At 46.7% G+C, this 21,993-nt stretch overlaps 2 protein-coding genes across 2 annotated transcripts in view; both read left to right on the forward strand.

Moving 5' to 3' along the window:
• The window catches only part of CORO1C (coronin 1C), a 77,076-nt gene extending 62,321 nt beyond the window's left edge, over nucleotides 1-14,755 (forward strand). Inside the window, exons 4-11 of the mRNA XM_052654316.1 lie at nucleotides 2,052-2,181; nucleotides 5,761-5,942; nucleotides 7,653-7,772; nucleotides 8,648-8,752; nucleotides 10,119-10,264; nucleotides 12,456-12,513; nucleotides 12,613-12,858; nucleotides 13,922-14,755. Of these exons, the coding sequence (XP_052510276.1) occupies nucleotides 2,052-2,181; nucleotides 5,761-5,942; nucleotides 7,653-7,772; nucleotides 8,648-8,752; nucleotides 10,119-10,264; nucleotides 12,456-12,513; nucleotides 12,613-12,858; nucleotides 13,922-14,041 (1,107 nt within the window). The 3' untranslated portion in view covers nucleotides 14,042-14,755. The remainder of the gene's footprint in view (nucleotides 1-2,051; nucleotides 2,182-5,760; nucleotides 5,943-7,652; nucleotides 7,773-8,647; nucleotides 8,753-10,118; nucleotides 10,265-12,455; nucleotides 12,514-12,612; nucleotides 12,859-13,921) is intronic.
• A 158-nt stretch (nucleotides 14,756-14,913) lies between these two features.
• SELPLG (selectin P ligand) overlaps nucleotides 14,914-21,993 on the forward strand; it is a 29,604-nt gene continuing 22,524 nt past the window's right edge. The window contains exon 1 of the mRNA XM_052654314.1: nucleotides 14,914-15,031. Coding sequence (XP_052510274.1) covers nucleotides 14,926-15,031 — 106 coding nt within the window. The 5' untranslated portion in view covers nucleotides 14,914-14,925. The remainder of the gene's footprint in view (nucleotides 15,032-21,993) is intronic.

The following is a 21,993-nucleotide window of genomic DNA, read 5'->3' on the forward strand; positions in this document are numbered from 1 at the left end:
GGTTTATGAATAATCCCATAATTCACGACTTTCCTGCAGTCCTCAGACTGGCACCCTTTTTGTTCTGATTCTTTGCAGGACAACAGAACCGAGCTGAACCTTAACCACTCCTAATCCAGACTCTGCCTCCACTAAGCAATTGAAAACAGACAGTTGTTTGTCTCCTCCTTAAAAATCCCCAACAAAGGAAAATTCTGTTTCTCACTTGTTCCACTGTTGAGCATGATTTTTTCCACTGGCAAGTTCTAAATTTGTTACGAACTAGTTGCATAAACTCTTTTATGGCAGAAGATTTACTTAATCTTCATACAGAAGAAAATAATTGTTTTAATCTTCTCAAAAGTTTAAATGTTATTTAATATCTGGTTTTAACAGCTTTATTGAGATTTAATTTACATATAGCTCACCCATTTAAAGTGTACAATTCAGTGGTCTTTAGTGTATTCACAGATATGTGCCACTTATCACCGCAGACAATTTTAGAATGTTTTCACCACCTCAGAAAGAAACCCCATGTTCTGAGCTGTTGCACACGCACACACACACCCCCAGCACTAAGCAACCACTAATAAACTTTCTGCCTCTGTAGATTTTCCTTTCTGGACGTCTCATATGCATGAATCCTACAATATGTGGGTTGTCATCACTGGCTTCTTTTACTTAACCTAACATTGTCAAGCTTCCTCCACGTTGTAGCACCTGTCAATGTGTGCATGCTCAGTTGTGTCCGACTCCGCAATCCCATGGACTGAATCCTGGCAGGTTCCTCTGTCCAGGGACTCTTGCCCACCCAGGGATCAAAGCTGCATCGACAGGCGAATTCTTTACCACTGAACCCACAGGGAAGCCCAGGGTGTCAGAACTTCATCCTTTCTTTGGTCATATATTCCTTTGTGTTTCACATTTCTTGTATTTGTCAGTTGCTGGACATTTGGGTTGTTTCCGCCTTTTGGCTGTGATGAATAATAATAGGTTTATGGTGCAGAACATATATTTTCCTTTCTCTTGGGTAGATACCTAGAAGTGGAATTGCTGGATCATAGAGTAACTTTGTGCTTGATCTTTTGATGAATTTCTAAACTGTTGCCCAAAGCGGCTACACTCTTTTTCATTCTAGCCAGCAGTGTATGAGGGCTCTGAATTCTCTACATCCTCCCCAATACTTGTTGGTATCTGTCTTTTTAATTCCAAACTTCTAGTGGGTATGAAGTGATATGTTGTTGTGGTTTTGATTTGTGTTTCCCTGGTGGCTGATAATGTTGAACAGCTCTTCATGTGCTTTTTTGCCATTTGTATATCTTCCTTGAAGAAATAGCTAGATTTCTTGCTCATTTTAAAAAATGGGATTACTTTTCTTTTCTTATTGCGCTCTTTATATTGTCTAGAAAAACTCGTTTTTCAGATATATGACATAAATGATTTTCTCTCATTCTGTGGGTTGTCTTGTCCCTTTCTTGATGGTATCCTTTGAAACACAAAAGTTTTTAATTTTGATGAAGTCCAATTAAGGTTTTTCTTTTGTAAGAACATTTCTTCAGTATTTGTTATAAAACTCTTAGGTATCTTTTTATTTTCCCAATGTAAAATTATAGAAAATATGATGTTTGAAAAACTATGCCGCCACCCAAGAACCTCTGGTGGATAGAGTTTGCTTTCCCCTCAAGACCATGGGCTTACCTAGGGGTTTTCACCCCAGTGCTTCTTTTTGTGGGTGCTTGCTTCAGTCATTTTTTATTTTTCTTTCAATTTTTTGGTGTGGTTCTAACTGGAGAGTTTTTAACTTAACAGTGAATATAAAATAAAATCTCCACTAATAGTAAGTAGAAGCCAGAGAGGCCTACCATTTTTAGAGCTTATGGATATTTTGTTCTTTGTTATCCTACTCCATTTGAAAAACAGCTATTCATGTTTCACCACATTCTACCTTTCACCCGGAGACCACTGTGCGTTCTGTTTACGCACAGTGAGGCTTCCCACAGGATGGTCACAGTAAACGTGATAACAAAAGCCGACCACTTTCATGTGGATCACCTTTCTTCCTCTTCCAACAGGTATGGCAGATCCCAGAAAATGGACTCACCCTTTCCCTGACCGAGCCCGTGGTCATCTTAGAAGGCCACTCAAAGAGAGTTGGCATCGTAGCCTGGCACCCGACGGCCCGCAATGTGCTTCTCAGCGCAGGTAGGAGCTGAGCAGCCTCTGCTTTCCTCTCCCCCTCACTCCCCACAGCCCCGTGTTGGGGGAGCAACAGACATGCTCCGACTGTGCTGGCAGCTGTGAAATCAGAAGAACCCAGGGTGGGGTGCAGGTGTCCCCCAACCCACGTGCGCCCGTGTATGTGTGTGTCTGTTAAGGCCACTTGGGCAGATCCAGTGGAAGCTGTGGAGTTCTTGTCTAGAAGCAGGAACGGACATGCACTTACTTAGTGTGTCTAGCACTTTGTGACGCTAGTGAACCTCAGCAGCCACGGTTCCCGCTGGGGCCCCCACAGCCCTCTGTTGTAGTTACTCCTGATGTGGTAGAAGGAGCCCAGGGAGGAGTCAGGAGCTCTGGTATTGCTGCCAATGTTGAGTTGATCTTGTTAGTTTAATATGTTCTTTCCTTTTAAAAATACTTCCATGTTTCTCCTTGTCGTCCATGTATATTATAGAGAATATATGTAAACAAAAAGGAGAAAATAAAAATCACTTATAACCCCATCACCCAGAGGAAACATCATTATTACCCCATTTTGATGTTTCCAGAAGATATTTCTGTGTGCATAAATGATTTTACGCACAAAGAAGGGTTCAGACTCTTTCACGTGACCTGCTTTCTGCACTTGCTTGTACACTGTGGTCCTTTTCATACATACTGTGTGATATTTTTAATGACTTCATTAATAGTCCATTGTCTGGATACCTCTGTTTATTTAGTTAGTCCTCTGTTTTTAGACATTGAGGTTGTTTCTGCTTTTTTACTGTTAAACAGCGCTGCAGTGAATCTTGTGACCAAGTCCTAGTTGTTCCCTACTGCTTTCCCACTTGCATAGTTTCCAAGTTTCATCTTAAAGAAATCTTTTTCTTTCTTCAGAAATGTCAGCATTTATCTACTATCATAGAAGCAACACAAAGGACAGGAAGGAGCTTTGTTGGGTGATGGAAATGTTCTAGATCTCGACTGTGATAGTGGCTAGATGAGTATATATGTCTGTCAAAACTTAACCAATGTATACTTAAAATGAGTGCCTTGTATGCAAACTGTACCTTAAAAAAATTGGCTTATTAAAAATGCAGTGGTAATGTTAGTGGTAGAACTTTAAATTCTTTCACTTTACCAGTGAAAAGGAGGGGAGAAGTCCAGTTTTTAAGTAGGAATGAAAGGTATTTGTAATATAGTACGTTAATTTAAAAATCTAATGCCTGGTGCCTATTGAAACCAAGAACTACTTTAAAAAAAAAGGTTCTGTTTTTTTAAATCACAATTGACTATAACTGGGAACGCTTCCAGCGTTTTACTCAGAACCTCAGTCTGATAAGGAGAAAAAACAATTCCAAAGGTGGAATTCCATCATGGAAAATACCCTACTGCCTGCCTCATCAAGGTCAGACCTAGGGTATCATCGGCAGACCAAGCCCAGTCTTTCTTGTACAAGCTGAGGAGAATGGTTGATTGCAGCATTGTGTATATTTTAAGACTACATGATCCATCCACAGTGGCTGGAGCTACTTATTTGCCTGTGATGAAGGAGGAAGAAGACGGGTCAAGTCTCCATCCCAGAATTTAGTGCCAGCTCTTCATACTGTTGCGCAGCTTTCCCACCCATTTCCTGCTTCTAAAGAGACGGGACTAGCAGAGCACCTGACCTGCCTCCTGAGAAACCTGTATGCAGGTCAGGAAGCAACAGTTAGAACTGGACATGGAGCAACAGACTGGTTCCAAATAGGAAAAGGAGTGCGTCAAAGCTGTATATTGTCACCCTGCTTATTTAACTTCTATGCAGAGTACATCATGAAAAAAACACTGGGCTGGAGGAAGCACAAGCTGGAATCAAGATTGCCGGGAGAAATATCAATAACCTCAGATATGCAGATGACAGCACCCTTATGGCAGAAAGTGAAGAGGAACTAAAAAAAGCCTCTTGATGAAAATGAAAGAGGAGAGTGAAAAAGTTGGCTTAAAGCTCAACATTCAGAAAACAAAGATCATGGCATCCGGTCCCATCACTTCATGGCAAATAGATGGGGAAACAGTGAAAACAGTGGCTGACTTTATTTTGGGGGGCTCCAAAATCACCGCAGATGGTGATTGCAGCCATGAAATTAAAAGACGCTTACTCCTTGGAAGGAAAATTATGACCAACCTAGACAACATATTAAAAAGCAGAGACATTACTTTGTCAAAAAGGTCCATCTAGTCAAGGCTATGGTTATTCCAGTAGTCATGTATGGATGTGAAAGTTGGACTATAAAGAAAGCTGAGCACCAAAGAATTGATGCTTTTGAACTGTGGTGTTGGAGAAGACTCTTTTTTTTTTTTTCTTTTGAGAAGACTCTTGAGAGTCCCTTGGACTGCAAGGAAATCCAACCAGTCCATCCTAAAGGAGATCAGTCCTGGGTGTTCATTGGAAGGACTGATGTTGAAGCTGAAACTCCAGTACTTTGGCCACCTGATGAGAAGAGCTGACTCATTTGAAAAGACCCTGATGCTGGGAAAGATTGAGGGCAGGGGGAGAAGGGAACGACAGAGGATGAGATGGTTGGATGGCATCACCGACTCAATGGACATGAGTTTGGGTGGACTCCAGGATTTGGTGATGAACAGGGATGCCTGGCGTGCTGTGATTCATGGGGTCGCCAAGAGTCGGCGACTGAGTGACTGAACTGACTGAACCCTTAGGTAACTTAGCTGTCCTGGTTATCAGTAGCTAATTTTTCTCAGTGTTTGCAGAATTGGCTTATTGACAAGAGTTTTGCCTTCAGGATGTCCATCCTTCATGTTGCTTCCTCCTTGTGCTAATGTCCTGGAAGCAGCAAGTGGTACTTCTTTTTAAAGGGGCTTCGAGGACAGGGGGCTGACCATGGAGGGAAGATGGGTTGATGAGCTGAGGGGCTGTGGCTCAGTTGACCTGTGGCCTCTTCGGGGATCACATTCTGAATTTATGTGCCTATTTAATGGTAGTTTGTGCTTCTCAAACCAGGCCAGTCTTGGCCTATTTTTCTTTCCTTTTTGAAGATAAAAATCTGCTATGAGCAGATGGCTGGGCATTTCCGTTCACTTACTGTAATTTACATGCTTTGGTCCAAGACTGTGTCTTACAGCACCATTGATTGCAGTAACCTCCTACCCAGTCTTTGTCTTGAGCCTCCTAAACAGTTATTTAAACCCTTTATTTTTAGTTTCTCCGGAAAAGAAAGAAGCTATATTCGTTCTGATGCATGTTTTACTAGAAAAGGAAACTTACAGTGACTCAGGGTCCACCAGCCCAGTTAACTCTATTTTCTTGCAGTTCTTTGTTTTTGTTTGCTTGGTGTTCTTGTTTGTTTCACGTGAACCCAGACTTAACAAGCTGTATTTTTCCTTTACCATGTTTGTTTTACACAAATCTCTTTTTTCTATGGTCGTTTCAGGCTTTGACTCCTGGCAAGTGGGGCTTCTTATAATTAGCATCTTCATTTCAGTACATATGTGTATTTATCCTCCCTGTGCTTATGGTTTTCACAGACGTGTTGTTGTGCAGGCATTTCTCATCCCTGAGGGTGTGGTTCTGCTTGCTTGCAGGCTGTGATAATGCCATCATCATCTGGAACGTGGGGACCGGGGAAGCCCTGATAAACTTGGACGACATGCATTCAGACATGATTTACAATGTCAGCTGGAACCGGAACGGTAGTCTGATCTGCACAGCCTCCAAAGACAAGAAAGTGAGAGTAATCGATCCGAGGAAACAGGAGATTGTTGCTGTAAGTATTCTTAGGACAACAGCTGCTGTATTTATAGTGCTCCAGTGGGTGAGAGCTTTCTGCTTTTTAACACAGACCAGAGAGGCTGGGCTGCCAGTCCATGGACCCTTGCTGTGTACAGAGACCCAGCTGTGAATCAGAAAAGGCTTGTCCGGGCTTCTGTCTCCCAGTCGCCCTTCTCTGCAGAGCTGTGCATATGCAGCTTTTACCCAAGCCTTCCTGGTAAGACTTCCTTGGTGGCTCAGATGGTAAAGCGTCTGCCTGCAATGTGGGAGACCTGGGTTCAATCCCTGGGTCGGAAAGATCTCCTGGAGAAGGAAATGGCAACCCACTCCAGTATTCTCGCCTGGAAAATTCCATGGACAGAGGAGCCTGGTAGGCTACAGTCCATGGGGTCGCAGAGTTGGACACAACTGAGCGACTTCACTTTCTGTTTTTCACTTTCTCCCTCTCAGTTGGCAACCATTTCTCACAGACAGACAATTTTTAAAAATCAGTTTGCTTAAGAATTTGCAAGTCTAGGGCTTCCCTGGTGGCTCAGTGGTGAAGAATCCACCTGCCAATGCAGGAGGCATGGGCTCAATCCGGATCTGGGAAGAGGCACATGCTGTGGGTCAGCTAAGCCCACACACGGCAACTGTGGAGCCCGTGCTCTAGAGCCTGAGACCGCAGTGCAGGAGCCCGGGCCCCTCAGCAAGAGAGGCGCTGCAGTGGGAAGCCTGCACAGCACAGCTAGAGTAGCCCCCTCACCACAAGCAGAGAAAGCCCTCAGGCAACAGCAGAGACCCAGCACGACCAAAAGCAATAAGCAAGAAACATTGAGTTGAAGATACAATATCACCCTTAAAAAAAAAAGACTTGGCAAGTCTAGATTAGCTAACCCACTGAGTTTTAACCGCATGCTGGCCTAGGACTACAGGTAGCTCAGTGGATTCCCTCCTCTGCTCCTCAGTTGGTTGTTAAAGGGCCTGATGACGCCGAGTGTTCTTCCCTCAGCAGAGCATCCTTTGTCCTGCCCTCTGAGCTAGGCCTCCGCAAAATCACACATTATGACAAAGATGGACGGGCAGGCCTTCAGTCACTTCTCCCCTACTCTGTGCCCCGTCACAGCCCTTCTCTGAGAAGGTAGCTCTTGCCCGGCATTGCTTTTTATGAGTCAGGCGACAGGCGTGGCCGGTGCTTATCAAGGCCCTGTGCGTGTGGTTTCTCCACTAGACCCTTCCATAGGGCAGAGCTGGTGGGCTCCCACTGAACAGATGAGGCCAAGGAAGGGGTTAACCAGACTCGACTTCCTGTCCCATGAAACTGCTGGATGCCATAGCGTATACCCACCTTTAGGTTATTACCATACTTTTGAGAAACAAATGTTTGGCAGAGCCCTTTCACATGTTTTTGCAGAGGCTGGACTGGAGTTGGTGGCAGGGGCTGGTGGAGGGCTGAGGCCTTTCAGTCCAGGCCTGGCGTGCTTGCTCGCTCTCCAGCCGAGGGGCCTCGGCCAGATCCCTCGGTGTCTCTGCTTCCTCCTCCTTCAGGGAGGGGAGGTGGTCAGCACTGACGTGTGCATATCACACACAGGTGCGCGCACACAGTCACACCTTTGATGTGAGTGGCATGTGGGGTGTAGCTGGGTTCACTGAGTCCCCGCTCTCCCTCACTTTTCCTTCCTGCAGTCTGACTATGTGTAAAGTGCCTCTTTGCTTTCTCACCCAGGAGAAGGAGAAAGCACATGAAGGAGCCCGACCCATGAGAGCCATCTTCCTGGCCGACGGCAATGTCTTCACCACTGGCTTCAGTCGCATGAGCGAGCGGCAGCTGGCTCTCTGGAACCCGGTACGTGCCGTCGCGGCCCTGCCACCCCTTCACAGCCTCGAGCCTTTCCTTTTCTGAGCGCGCCTCGAGGTGGGTCAGTAGATGGTAGGGTTCTTGGTGTCATATGCTGAACTCCCGCTCATCTTAAATTGGATGTGACGTTCTCATCCTCACTGGAGACTTACTGCTGAGTGTGTTTTAAAAATGCATTCTTGATGCTCCCAAGGAGTCCATGTTTACTGTTGTTTTTTGAAAGAATGCATGAAGAGTCCACTGTCTCAGACTTGGGAAGTAAGTTCTAAACTTAGTTAAAATGTTTTCTAAAGAGCGTGATCAAATGTCTAGATCAAAGTAGTCCTGCTTGGGAAAATGTTCCTGACAGCACAAGTGGGGAAAGTACTGGACTGCGTGTAGGGTGTGCCCCCACTCTGTGTGTGCTCGTGTGCTACAGGAAGTAGGCCAAAGCAGTCGTCACCCCGCGCTGGACTGTGGGGTTATGGCGTATGCAGTGAGTTTTGTATTTTTCCTGTACCTTGTAACTTTCTAAAGAACATGAGTTTTTTTTTTTATAAGAAAAAAGTACTTTAAAAAGAAAGTAGTCACAGAAGAGAAGGACTGTCTTGTCTCTCATGGGATCACACTGATGGGTGCATTAATTATGCAGTCAAGTCAACACACTTCAGTGAGCTGGATCTCATATAGTATTCTTACTGGTAATTACACATGAATATTACATGTGTGTTGTTTAAACTTTCATGATTTTAGGGAAATGGCTAACTTAGAGATGAAAGAATGTACCATCTTATGAAAATTCATCTTTTAAAATGTGTGTGTATGTACGTGTGTTTGTGTGTGTATACATATATGTGTGTGTATATATATACTTTTTCTTCCAGAAAAATATGGAGGAACCAATTGCTCTTCATGAAATGGACACTAGCAATGGGGTTTTGCTACCTTTCTACGACCCCGACACTAGTATCATTTACTTATGTGGCAAGGTAAGCAGTAGTTTTCCTGTTTGATCTTAAATTTAATCCTGTAAGAAGAAAAGTTTATCCTTCAGAGCTTTAGTAGATGGGCAATTGTATAGAGCACTTTGTAGGTACGAGCTTTTGACGGCCTCAGAGACTCTCCAGAGGGTTCTCACTCCTGGAGTTCTGTTAAGAGCCAGATCTTGGATTATGTGGCCCAACTCAAGCGTCAGAAGGTGACATTCATTACGGGAAGACCCCACACGAAACTCGGAACCCCTCTCTGCTGCCTGCTGATCTCTGCCTAACTGAAGTGCTGGCAGCTTTATCTTCATTACTGTTACATCATTTTAGAAAGTGGTGGCCTCAGCATCCCTTCTTTTTTTGTAGGTTCAATAATCATAAAGAACTTTTGTAGTTGAAGTAATTGAATTCATAAAAATAAATCTGTGGATGTGTTCCCTTCCCCAAACCTGTCAGATAGTCCCTCGCTGGGTGAAGCTGGGGGTGTCTTATTATTACTTCTGGTTCACAACTGATGGAGTGAGCTGCAGACCTGCTTGACATTTTCATAGGTCAGTTACTTAGAAACTGAGATCTTGTCTGTTTCCTTGAAAGTGGTACTTGTGATGTTAACAGCATCCATAGACCACGTCGTCAGCCAGATGTTACTAGCACTGGGTGGAAAGTTATTGTGAGTATGTGGAAAGCAGTGTGTGATTAGCTTGTCTTCACTGCTTTAGATAGTTACGTCATTGAAACAGATGGAGATCATGGGAAAGGAGAGGAGGGTGGAGCACTGCCCAGCTCTTTATCACTTCTTCCACAGACCTCTTCTGTCCCCTCTGCCAGGCAGGACTGCCTTCATTCTCAGTTTCATGTAACTGCGTGATAGTTATTTATACTCAGGCTAGTGTACTCAGGTCTTCAAAACACTCTGGACCATCTACGCAAAATGATCACAGAACCTGACAGATGGCAGTGAGATAGCATTCCAATCTGAAGTTAAAGGGTGCTCGCTGAAACTAATGTTTCTTCACTAGAGAAATCTTACTTCTTCTCCTGTTGTCTGGTGTTAGTGCCCTCAGACCTGTGCCATGAGGGAATGTTAAAATCATTCCTTTGGGCAATGAACCTTTCCTCCCCGACTGCCTCAGTGTCAGATGCAGCGCAGGACAGTCAGAGCCCTCAAGAAGAGGCTGTTTGGAGGGCATGCTAGCCTTGCATGAGCAAGGGCTTGTCCTGCCAGAAAGCGAAACCATCTGAGGCCAAGCCTCGTAAGGGGAGGAAAAGGTCAGCACTGTAGCGGAGTCCCAGTCAGTGCTGAGTTCAGGGAGGAGTCAGACGCCCACCTAAACCAAGTGTTTTGGCTCACGTCTCCTGTTTCTCGTAGGGTGACAGCAGTATCCGCTACTTTGAGATCACGGACGAATCCCCTTATGTCCACTACCTCAATACGTTCAGCAGCAAGGAGCCGCAGAGGGGGATGGGCTACATGCCTAAGAGGGGACTCGATGTCAACAAATGTGAGATTGCCAGGTAAAAGAATTGATCTTGGAGAGCATTTCGAAGGCTTACGCCGGTCGTGTTCTGTGAGAGCTGGTGATTCTGCTGTGCCCAGTCTTTCTACCTCTGTGTGTGCAGTAGAATCGTAGAACTAGTGTCTCATTTCCTTCTTAGAAACATGGGATTTGAGAGCAAGAAGGAACCATTCAAAATCATTTACTCCAACTGTGCCCTCCCCGTCCTCCAGATTATAAACTTGAAACACAGCAGTCAGTGGCTTCGCTGGGGTGACCCACACCCTGATTCAGTGACATCTTTGTCTCTCATCTGCAGGCTGCAGCTCGGCCAGTGCCCCTGGCAGGCAACCAGGGAGCCTGTCCCCAGGATGGAACTGAGGGGTGGTTCTCCTGCCCTGTGGGGGGACCTGCCAGGGTCCTAACCGGCTCATGGACCCCATGGATCTGAAACTAGAGAAGCAGAGATCCATAGCCGGCGTTAGGTTAGTTGGCTTAGGAAGCTCATCTGTGTTGTGTAACATCTGCCTCTCTCTGCTACTCTGTGGAGTTTTTAAAAATGCATATCCCATGATGCTAGTGACTTTCCTAAGGGGCAGGCTTTTTCCTCAGTACCAACCGACTGCTGGCCATTTTAAACAAAAAAAATAACTAGCACGACATTAGCAAGCATATGATCATGCCACACATCTTTATAACACTGCGTTTACGAAGTGTGCTAAGCTGGCCGCACAGATAACTGACACATCTGTAAAAATAAAAGAAGTTTTTATGAGCCCATTTTTATATAATCACTGCAGGGTTTTGTTTTTTTTTAATACTTCAACTCTATAGCTAGAATAATGAAGCTGTCACAAATACTTCTAAATTGCGGTTTAAAGTAATCAAAATGTGGTTCAAGGACTTCCCCCGTGGCCCAGTGGTTTAAAACTCTGTGCTTCCACTGCAGGAGCCACGAGTTCAATCCCTGGCCAGGGAGGCAGGCATGCTGTACAGGGCAGCCAGAGGCAAAACGTGGTTCAAGACAGGCTGAATCTGAACTTTAAAATTACATTCAGGATTTGGGAACGGGTTTATGCTACTGTCATCTAAAAGTTTGAAGATACCATAGTCAGCCCTTGGAATTTGCGTGTTCTGAATCTGTCGATTGAAAATACTGAGGGGCAAAAGTTCCAGAGTTCCAGAAAGCAAAACTTGAATCTGCGGCATGTGGGACACAATTTACTTAGCATTTGCGCTGTGTTCACAACTGTTTACCTAGCATTTACGTCATCCTAGGTGTCATAAGTCATCTAGGATGATTTAGACTGTAAAGCACTGCACCATTTTGTGTAAAGGACTTGAGAGCAATGGATTCCCGTGTTTTGGGGCATCCTGGACCCGTCCCCCGTGGATACCGAGGAGCGACCATTTAAGTGGGTCAGTCAGGACACCTCCTGTTTACTGTTGCTGGGTATTGTTGCGTGTGGGGCACTGTGTTAACCACATGGCCCAGGTCCCCTTTCCACACCGTGAGGTGGGTGCGGGTATACCCCCTTCATGAATGAGGAGCTCAAGCCGGCTGAGATGGCCACAAGCCCCGGGCTGGGAGTGGAGCTGGCCGTCCAGCTCAGGCCCGTCTTCCCACCACTGAGCTGACTGCACAGGTTTGGGGTTTGGTGTTCCTACTCTTCTCACGCTCTGAATAAATTCCAGATTTTTCTTGAGTGTTACCCCTGATGTGGTTTGCTCAGATGCCAACATTTAATTCCTAGGATTATTTTCATTTCCTTTTTAAAAACCCTGTTTATACTTATGAATGTTCACCACCTCATGTTGGCAGAAGACCTGGCATCCAGGTCACAGAGACCCTCAGAGTGGTGGGTGTCCATGGTCTCCTGGCTGTTGCCTCGGTGGTTTCCTCACAGGCGGTTCCTCATTGGTGATGTTGACCATTTCCCCACAGCTCGTCGGCCCCCGATAAGTGGCACTTGACTGTCACCGTAGCGCATGGCCTCTGCCCCTGGTTCACGGCCCTGTCCGCCGTTCCCCGGCATAGCTCCTCCCACTTCCCTTTCCTCCTCTGTGGATGGGAACACTGAATTCTCCCTGCTCACCAGGATCCGTCAGATGAGGCAGTGGGCAAACGCAGCATGTACAAGAATGCCTACTAAGCCTGTTACTTGGCCTGTTTCACTTAATACAACTTTGCCTTTATCTCTCTTTTGAAGATTCTTCAAACTTCATGAGAGGAAGTGTGAGCCTATTATCATGACTGTCCCCAGAAAGGTAAGTGCCCAGCTGTCTGGGCGACCTGTGTTTAAAGAGCGCTTTAAGCATCCCGCAGCTTTCTTCCTCACCTGTGAGTCCCGTCTGTGTCTCCTGTAGTCCGACCTTTTCCAAGATGACTTGTACCCTGACACGGCAGGGCCTGAGGCGGCCCTGGAGGCGGAAGAGTGGTTCGAGGGGAGGAACGCCGATCCGCTCCTCATCTCGCTGAAGCACGGGTACATCCCTGGGAAGAACAGGGACCTCAAGGTGGTCAAGAAGAACATTCTGGACAGCAAGCCCACGGCGAACAAGAAGTGCGACCTGATCAGCATCCCGAAGAAGACCGCAGATGCGGCCAGTGGGGTAAGGCCCGCCGGGCCTGGGGGGTGGGCTGGCCCAGCCTGGTCCTCCCAGAAGCGCCTGCCAGCCCTGGACGTCTGCAAGTACTGTCCCCACCGGACAGGCAGGGCTCAGCTGTGATAACAGGCACTGTCTGTAGGAACTACCTTGACCACATGGCATTCATGGGTTTGATTCTTTTAGTTCTTTTTTTTAATGATGACTGGGTTAGAAGTCAGCCTGTTACTGATGCTGGGGAGAGGAGGTCCTGGAAGGAAGGAGGTCCCGGAAGGAAGGAGTGGTGAGAGAGTGTAGCAGTTGCTGGGTGTTCGAGTGATGGAAGGATCTGGAGTGAGTGGGACTTAGAGGCTGAGATGACCCTGGGTGTCTTAGCAAGAGTCATGTCAGGGAGCAGAGGCTGGCAGTGAAGACCAGTGTGGCCCCGGGGAGGGCAGGGGTGAGCCAGGGAGGGATGGGGGTAGGGTTCTGGGGGCCAGGAGGGCCGGGTGTTGTTGATGACGAGAGGAGTGGCAAGCAGAGGACAGGTGCCCTCAGGCTGTGGCCAAGGAGGCTGCTTGAGGCACCGTGACTTTGGAGACAGCAGGGTTTCCTCCTGAAGAATCAGCTCCACCAGGGTGAAGCTCAGGCTCTTAGAGGAGCCACAGGGCAGGGGATGCAGTTCCCAGGAAGGACCTTCTGCAGGAGCTGATGGGTGCTCGGCAGCCTCTAGAAGGTCACCCTCACCCTGGCCGCATAGAGGGTGTTCCTGCTTGAGGAGGGTGACAGGGGTGTCTAGAATGTGGGGCAGCCTTGCAGGCTTGCCCTGTTGGTTTCTTCCGACGACTTAACTGTATCCCAAGAGTCCATCCAGGCAGGTGCACAGGTGAGGGGCCAGGAGTCATGTTGCACAGTTGCTCTGCTGTGGGGGTCAGGGGAACAAGCCGGCGCTCATTGCGTTCCTATGAGGCCCAGCCTGCGACCTGCTGCTTCCAAGTACAACGTCCCGTTTGCGCCCCGTACGTGCTACCTGTGCTGAACTTCGCTGCCTTAGTCACCCTCTTCTCTCCCCCCTTTTTTGTTTCCTTAGCAAAATGAAGCCAAGTTGGATGAGATTTTAAAAGAGATCAAATCTATAAAAGACACAATCTGCAATCAAGACGAGCGTATTTCCAAGTTAGAACAGCAGATGGCGAAGATAGCAGCTTGAAGGTCCACCCCACCCCCAAGATGGGAGCAGGAAGGTGTGGTCCCGGGGAGGGCGAAGGGAGGCACTGCCTTTGGAGACATTCCATTTCAGATCTGTCGACCAGCGACAGGCCACGTTCCAGTAAGAACTCAATTCGTCTCCCAAATTTGCAGAAACAAAATGTGATTTAAAAGCTGAGCTTTTTACCAGAAAACTTTTTTTGATGTTTTAAGTGTTATGTGACTTGTGAACTTCTAAGACAAAAGTGCTACTTTGAAAATCCCAGATATTCTGAATTTTAGAAACCCAACCAATTCTGATTCAGTGTCCTGCCCAAGTACCTTTTCTTTCCTTTCTTTTTTTTTTTTTTTACAAATAGGGACCAATGCCACATTGCTTTTTATATTTCTTTTTTTTTTAATGTTGCCAAAACCAAAAGTAGCTTTTTTTTCTTTATATTTTGCTACTTTGCAGTATTTGTGTGTGGGGTTTTTTTTTTCTTTAATTTGAAAGGGACAGCACTGTGTATGTTTATAAACTAAATGAAGATAAGATATTATTTTGTATAAACATTCATCTGAGAACAGAGCCGTAGCCACACGGTGCTGACTTCTCTGCAGCACAAACCTGGTCATCTTAATGACTGTACAAAAGGAAGACTTGAAAAATCACGTGGATTCGTATTCCCACCCTTCCCCTCCCATTGAGTCTTCTGATCAAAAAAAAAAAAAAAGGCTCATATTGAATCATTTTCTTTCTCTTTTCTAAAAATTGGGTGGTTGTACCAGAATGGAATTTTGCTTCTTGGTTATCCTGTGCTTCAGATGATTATAATCTAACCTAAACTAGCATGTGTTTCTGCGGTTTTGTTACACACATAGAAACTGTTGCCTTCATCCCTTTTGATGTCATATTTCAGGTTTTGGTCAATACTTGACAAGGGTGCCCAGGACAAGGAGCCACAGATGCTGTGGAGTGTTCCTTCTTGTCAATTTCAGCAGCTTACCCAAGGTTAGACGGGACACAGACCAGGGAACCCGGGGGGAGTGTTCGCCCCGCGTGTCGCCCTGCATGGTCCTCTGCTTTCCCGCCTGTCCTGCACTGGGCAGCTTCCCACCCCCACCCCCAGCCAGCATCCCTGCAGCTCCTGCCCTTCCTTTCTCCCTTCTGTAAGTAGCTCTCCCTCTCAGGGCTTCCCTCCTCTTGCGTTTCGGTCCTAACTGCATTCTGCTAAGCTGCGGCCAGAGGGTGCTGTTGAATACCGAGACTGAGAAGGGCCAAGAAGGAAGCAGACATCTGCTGTAGCTTTGATGGTGTCGTTTGTCCCTGTGCGCCCTCTACACAAACTCAGCCGCGCCCCTTGCAGCGCCTCCAAGGCTGGGTCCGAACCCAGAGGCTGCCTAGTCCTGGGCCAGACATTGAGCTTCCAGGCCTGGCCCGCTCCTGGGTTAGCAGGAACCCCTCTCCATTTCCATTTTCTCAGAGCACATGCCTGAGGAAAAAAAAAGGTGTAAGGAGCCCTTTTAGAAGAGCTGAGTGATGGAATAGGAATCGTGCCATGCCTTTGGGACCACGGCGGGGACGCTTGGGTGTGTGCCTGCGGGTGTGGGGCCGGGCCGGGACTGGCTGGAATAGTTTGTGAGCAGGGGGCCAGGCTGAAGCAGAGTGTGGCGTCGGTGGGGTGGGACACGTGTCCAAGCTGTCCATGTGTCCACGTAGAAAAGGTACCATGTTCTTAGCCAACCCTGGGATTGCTGTCTCCACAGTTTCAGGGTATTTGAATGTTTGGTGTGGTTTTGTGTGTACGTGTGTGCTTTAAATACTCAAGTGGATAATGAGATATAAAGAAAACAATAATTACAGTGGTTTATATTCAAGCTTGTATGTGTTTCTTTATCAACACAATCTGCTGAAGACCTCCATTATTAAGATTCAGAAATGTTCTAAGGTTCTGATACCCAATTAATTAAGTGAGCAAAATTGTTGTTGGTGGTGAAACACTGTCGGGAATATGGTTTGGAGAGACAAGGAGGCAGGAGCCGGTTATTCTGACCTGAGTGAGTAGCTTATGGCTTATGTAATGAACGGATTCCCCGCCAGGCTCAGAGTTGGTGTTTGACGCTCTGTGGGTTATTTTTCTTGTTTTGTCTTTTTTCTTTTTTTAAACCAATCTATCCGAGAGAAGACCCAGTGAATTACTCCTAGATCGGCTCTTATAGAGCAGCCATCGTATTCTGTCGAAACACTTGCTTCCATTTTAAAAGATAAAAGAAAAAAATTGATTACAAAACAGTGTCTGTGTTTATTTCACATGTCCGCTGTCTTTGAGGCAGCGAGTGCCTTGCTCCCTGACACAGTGTTTCTGACTCAGTGGAACCTCCCCGCCTCTCTCGGAGGGTAAGTATGGGGCATGTATGAGTGGGCCCCCTGGCTCTGGAGGTGGAGTGGTGTTCAGAACCCATCTCCAGCCTTCCCCAGGGGTGGATCTGGGGCAGACTGCCTAGTCTTCCTGAGCCCCTTATTGTGAAGGAGGGACGAGAGTTCAGGGGAAATATAAGCTGTGTCTGGTCACCCAAGGAGCCCTCTGCACAGCCACGACAGTTCCTGTGACGAGCTGATTCCCTGGGAATCAGGGCTTAGGAAAGCATCTCTTTCTTGTAGAAGCCCAGTACCCTTGGTTTGACTGTGATTTTTATTCCAACAAAAGGTTTTCAAGGTCATTTGGATTTCGTGGCCCTCTCTCAGCTCCCCTTTCTACACTGGAAGCATTATCCCATGACATTTCAACGATCATAGCAAAGAATTCTCACTGTTTGGTTTCTCTAAATGTCTGTGACTACGATGACCCATTGGCACGAAGCCTCCCCTCCTCAAATTCCCTCTCCCAAAGTTGCTGTAGTCTGTGGGGAGAACAGAGGCTAGGGCCGTGGTCTGCACGTCCGTCTGTATCTGCAGGAAGTGAAAGTCGGCCGCATCCGTCTGCAGCCCCTCAGCGCCCCCCGTCAGGGTGCAGACTCATGGTGCAGGGTGTTTATGACTGACTGGTTTTCCCCACTTGGCCGCCTCGCTTCGTTGCCAGAAGACCAGAGTGTTAGCCCCAGACAGCCAGCCAGGCCCTGTCAGGGAGAGCTTCTGGTTTCGAAAGGCTACTTCCCTTGCCGCTGTTCTCGGCATTCTGTGTCCAGAGGAACTTCTGTTGGCGCTTCAGACTCTCTTAACCCTCAGAGGCCCTTCTCTTTCCGCCAGCACATCCCCAGGCCCTCAAGCCATCATGGGGTCACAGACATGAGTCATGGTCAAGGACGCCCACCTTTCCTTCTGTGGATGGGCTGAAAAGTTTTTCCTCCACTCTTGGAGAGAGTGTATGTAAACTGGTACCATTGCCAGGTTGATAGGGTATATCAGAAGCTTTAGATGTTTTCACCTCTGGAAATTCTATCCCAAGGAGGCTAGCGGGAGGCATGTTTGGGAATTAGAGGAGTAGGAATTAGTTGAGCAGCTTGGGTTCATTATTACCCACCCCAGAATAGGTTGTTTTTGACAAACCCTCTTAAGGATATGGGGGCTTCCCTGGTAGCTCAGCTGGTAGAGAATCTGCCTGTAATGTAGGAGACCCCAGTTTGATTCCTGGGACAGAAGGTCCTGGAGAAGGGAATGGCTACTCACTCCAATATTCTTGCCTAGAGAATCCAATGGACAGAGGAGCCTGGTGGGCTACAATCCATGGGGCCACAAAGAGTTGGACACAACTGAGTGACTAAGCACACAGCTTCGGGATACGTATATATGTAACGAATATCTATATGTAGGATAAAGACCACAAATGTTGCCATGTAGGGTAGCAGTTGTGGGTAATTTTTCATTAACTGGATTTTTTTTTCTGAATTTCTCAATTTCCTATAAATGTCTTTATTCCCAGGAAGAAGTTAATAATGTACGAGTGATAAATTAATACTCGTTAAAGCAGGAGGCATTGTCACTCAGTGATGGAACATTAAAGTTGCACTGAGGGCAGGGACTCCTTAGGGCCTCCCAGCAACACCAGTGTCCATGCTTCACGGGGTCCATAGTTAAAAGGAAATTGTTTTGAAAATTGGATGATTGCTTTACAATGTTATGTTGGTTTCTGCTGTTTAACCATGCAAACCAGTCATAACTATAGATACAGATAGAGATACACTGGAGTGGGTAGCCATTTCCTTCTCCAGGGGATGTTCGCGACCCAGGGATCGAACCTGGGTCTCCTGCATTGAGAATACAGGCAGATTGTTTTCTGTCTGAGCCGACAGGGAAGCCCAGATAGAGGTCTATATATATTCCTTCCCTCGTGAGCCTCCCTCCCGCACATTCCACCCCTCTAGGTCATCACAGAGCACCGGGCTGCTCTGCCAGGGCAGTACAGCAATTTCCCACCAGCTGTCTATCATGCACGGTAAGTATGTGCATGTCAGTGTCACTCTCAACTCGTCCCACCCTCTCCTCCCCCCACCATGTCCGTGAGATCCTTCTCCATGTCTGGGTCTCAGGAAACTTTTCTCTTTTCAAATTTAGAAGGAAAAATAAGTCCCTTCTTATCTAGACTTAAGAATGGGTAAAAGATTTTAAATCCTAAAGCAATAGAATGAATCACAGAGGAAAAGGCAGATTGGCTGCATAAAAAGCAAATTATATATTCAATACTTGGCATAAAAATGAAGGCCATGGAAAGTGGGAAATATGTTTTCAACCAACACGATATGGGGTAACATATTTTAATGTGCTTAATGTCAGTCCCAGCTGCCACCTCTGTCTGGACAGGGATGGTTCCACCTCCCTGGTGGGGCATGTCCAATTTTATTAATAAGTCCAAGAGGGTTATGATGTGCAGGTAGCAACAGTCTTCGTCCCATCCCCTGGAATTTTATCCACCACCTACTGGCTTAACACAGACGTAGAAGTGGAAGGGGTTTGTTATGAGATGCTAGTCAGAGAACACTTGATTGAAGTTTCTGAAAGAGAAAAGTAGAAAGAGAAATTACTCCGGATATAAAGATCTTTGGGGGTCAGGTAGCTGCCAAGTTTGGTAGCTGGGTTGCAACGTTGAGGAAGCTGAGTTGAGAGAAGCTGGTGGGCTCTGTGAGATTCAGTGTAGTTTCATGTTACTGCATGGAAATGAAAATGAGAAAGCTGTTTTTCAGAGCCTGAGTTCATGAATGGAGGGTGGCGAGTGCTGGGGGGAAGAACCCAGCTCCCCTGAGTGGAGAGCAGTGCTTGGAGCTGGGGTCAGACCAGATGTTAATCCACTGAAGCAGTCAGCTCAGGAGATTGAAAAGCAAGTGGACAGATTGTTATCCAAACCACTAGGTGCTGAGGGTTGTTTTTGTTTTTGTTTTTTTTAATGGAGGCTTCCTCATGGTGATCTGAAAGACTCAATATTTTTGGAAAATATGACATGGTGGGTTTGGAGCAGCACCGGGGAGAAATGATTCAGACAAAGGCCTGCAGACAGTTTCGGGTATAGGAAAAGCTTTGGGTTGAAAGAGGTGAGGAGGGTCATCTGTGTCTGAAAGGGGAAGAGCAAGTAACTGGTCTGGTGTCGAGTGCTGTGTGCGAGAGCTTTAAACACCAAGTACCATCCCAAATTCACGGCCGGCTAGTCTGGGGGGTACAGACAGATCACAGTGTGAAGGGGTCACACACAGGGTCCTGGGGGCCCTTAGGTGCTGCAGCAGCTGAGGGTGGGGCGGGGAGCAGGGCAGCCTTCACCTTCTTTACAGCCCTGCTGTCTTCTCATTACTCATTTCTAAACCACCCCTCCCCACCATGGTTCCATTCATCTTGGCATTCACTGAGGAAATACTGATTTTTATAGTGAGAGGTTTTTAAAGGGCCTGCAGAAAAATTGGAGTAGAGCTAGTAACCAAGCGGCCCAGCCAGGAAAGGTTGCTTAGTGCCCCGTGGGTCAAGAAGTCAATCTTCAGGGTTTTAGCAACAAAATCCCAGCTCAGGGGCTCTAGTGATGAGGCCTGAGAGCTGGGAAGTTGCCCCATAGATAACAGGAAGTTGCTGCATATCATTTCTGTGCCAAGATGCTATTTGGATTCTAAAAGGTAAGACAAAGCACCTCCTGGTCAACACACTTCCATCCTCAACTGCAGTTTCCCAAAGTGAGAAGCCAGTTCTTACAGCCTGGGCAGCTTCTACCAGGGCAGTAGATTAAAATGTCCCCAAAGACTGCAAGGTAGATATCCGCATGTAGGCCCTGAGCACCTGATTTCTTACCCCTCTTACAGGGTGACCAGCCATTTGAACAGCCTTGTAACTGGTTCCTCTACTTCTAACCCTACCCACCTCTTCCCTTTTTTGCTTCCAGAGTGACATTTCTCAGAATAGAGTCTGTCAAGGTCTCTGGGGGAGACACAAATGGTTCCCCCCTTGCCTCCAGCTCTTCAGCCCCCCTGTATGAGAGACCCTTTGACTCACCCCTGCCTCCCTCCCACCCATCCCACCTGGCTCCTGTCTCCTCTCACAGCCCATAAATCACTCATGTCAGCTCCAGCTTGAAAATAACCATATTCCAGCTACTTCTCACACCGCCACTGTAACCCTGGTAAATCATGCCCCCTTCCTCTCTGAAACGAACTGACCTGTATTATGTTTTCCCAAGAAACAGAACTAACGAGACGTGTTCATAAATGTATATAGTGAGAGGTTTATCAACAATGGGCTCACATGATTGCAGAGGCCAAAATCCCCATATCTCCAGTCAGCTGACTGGAGACCCAGTGTTTCAGTTTTGAGTCCAAAGGCAGCAAAACAGTGCTCAAAGTCAGGCAAGGAGTTCGGTCTTACTCAGCCTTTTCTATTCTACTCTGATCTTCAACTGATTGGATGAGGCCCACCCACACTGGGGAGGGCAATCTGCTTTCCTCAGTCCACCGATTGAAATGTGCATCTCACCCGGAAACACCTGCACAGACACACCCAGGATAACACCTGACCAAATATCTAGGTACCCTGTGACCCAGTCAAGCTGACACACAAAAATTAACCGTCATGCCTTCCTCACCAAGCTTCCTGTTGTCCCCCACTTTAGTCTGTTCTTGGCACCGCAGCCAGAGTAACCTTTTAAGATATTAAGGCAGGGTTGGGTAAACAAAAGCCCACAGGCCATATCCTGCCTGTTGGGAGTTTCTGTATAATCCACAAACTAAAAAGTGGCGGTGGTTTTTTTTTTTTTTTTTTTTTTTTTGCATTTTTAAATGGCTGTAAGAAAACAGCAAACACACAGAAAAGAACAGTGACAAGTAAAAATTGTATCAAATTCAAGTTTTAGTGTCCCTAAATTTTATTCGAACGTGACCACACCCTTTGAGCAGTATCTGTGGCTGTTTTCACTAGACATCCTGAGTTGAGTAGGTACTAGGAGACCCAGTGGCCACAAAGCCTGAAATTTGCAGTCCGGCCCTTTTAGAAAAAGTAGCCTGACTCCTGTTTGTAGGCTCCAAACCCTCCATGGCTTTTCATCCCACTCAGAATAAAAGGCTGGAAGATCCTCAAGGCAGGCCCGTGGCTTCCTGACCTCCTCTCTCCTAATGTTCTGTTTGTCAGAGGCCTCCTACCTCTGAGTTTCCACCTGTGCTATTCTCTCAGGACCACCCATCCTTCCCCAACCCCCAGTATTTGCAGAGCTCCTAGCACCACCAACTCTATCAACTCTTTTAAGTTTCTGTCTCTCCCAAATGGAATGAGGACAGGACCAGTACTTGACGCTGGTATCTCTAGAATCTGGCATATGCTGTTAATAAACATTTGTTGAATGAGTGAATTGAAAATACAGACATGGAGATGAAGGTGCCTAGTGGAATATCTGGGCAACAGTACTTTGCTTCCAGAATATGACCTTCCCCTGACCACAGTCCACCCCAGGCTGGACCAATGAACCCACCACCTTCAGTGGCAGCAAGTCCTTTACAAAGGAGGTGGATTTGGGG

The sequence above is a fragment of the Budorcas taxicolor genome, chromosome 17 (assembly GCF_023091745.1).
Source record: "Budorcas taxicolor isolate Tak-1 chromosome 17, Takin1.1, whole genome shotgun sequence".
Taxonomy (NCBI): Eukaryota; Metazoa; Chordata; class Mammalia; order Artiodactyla; family Bovidae; genus Budorcas; species Budorcas taxicolor.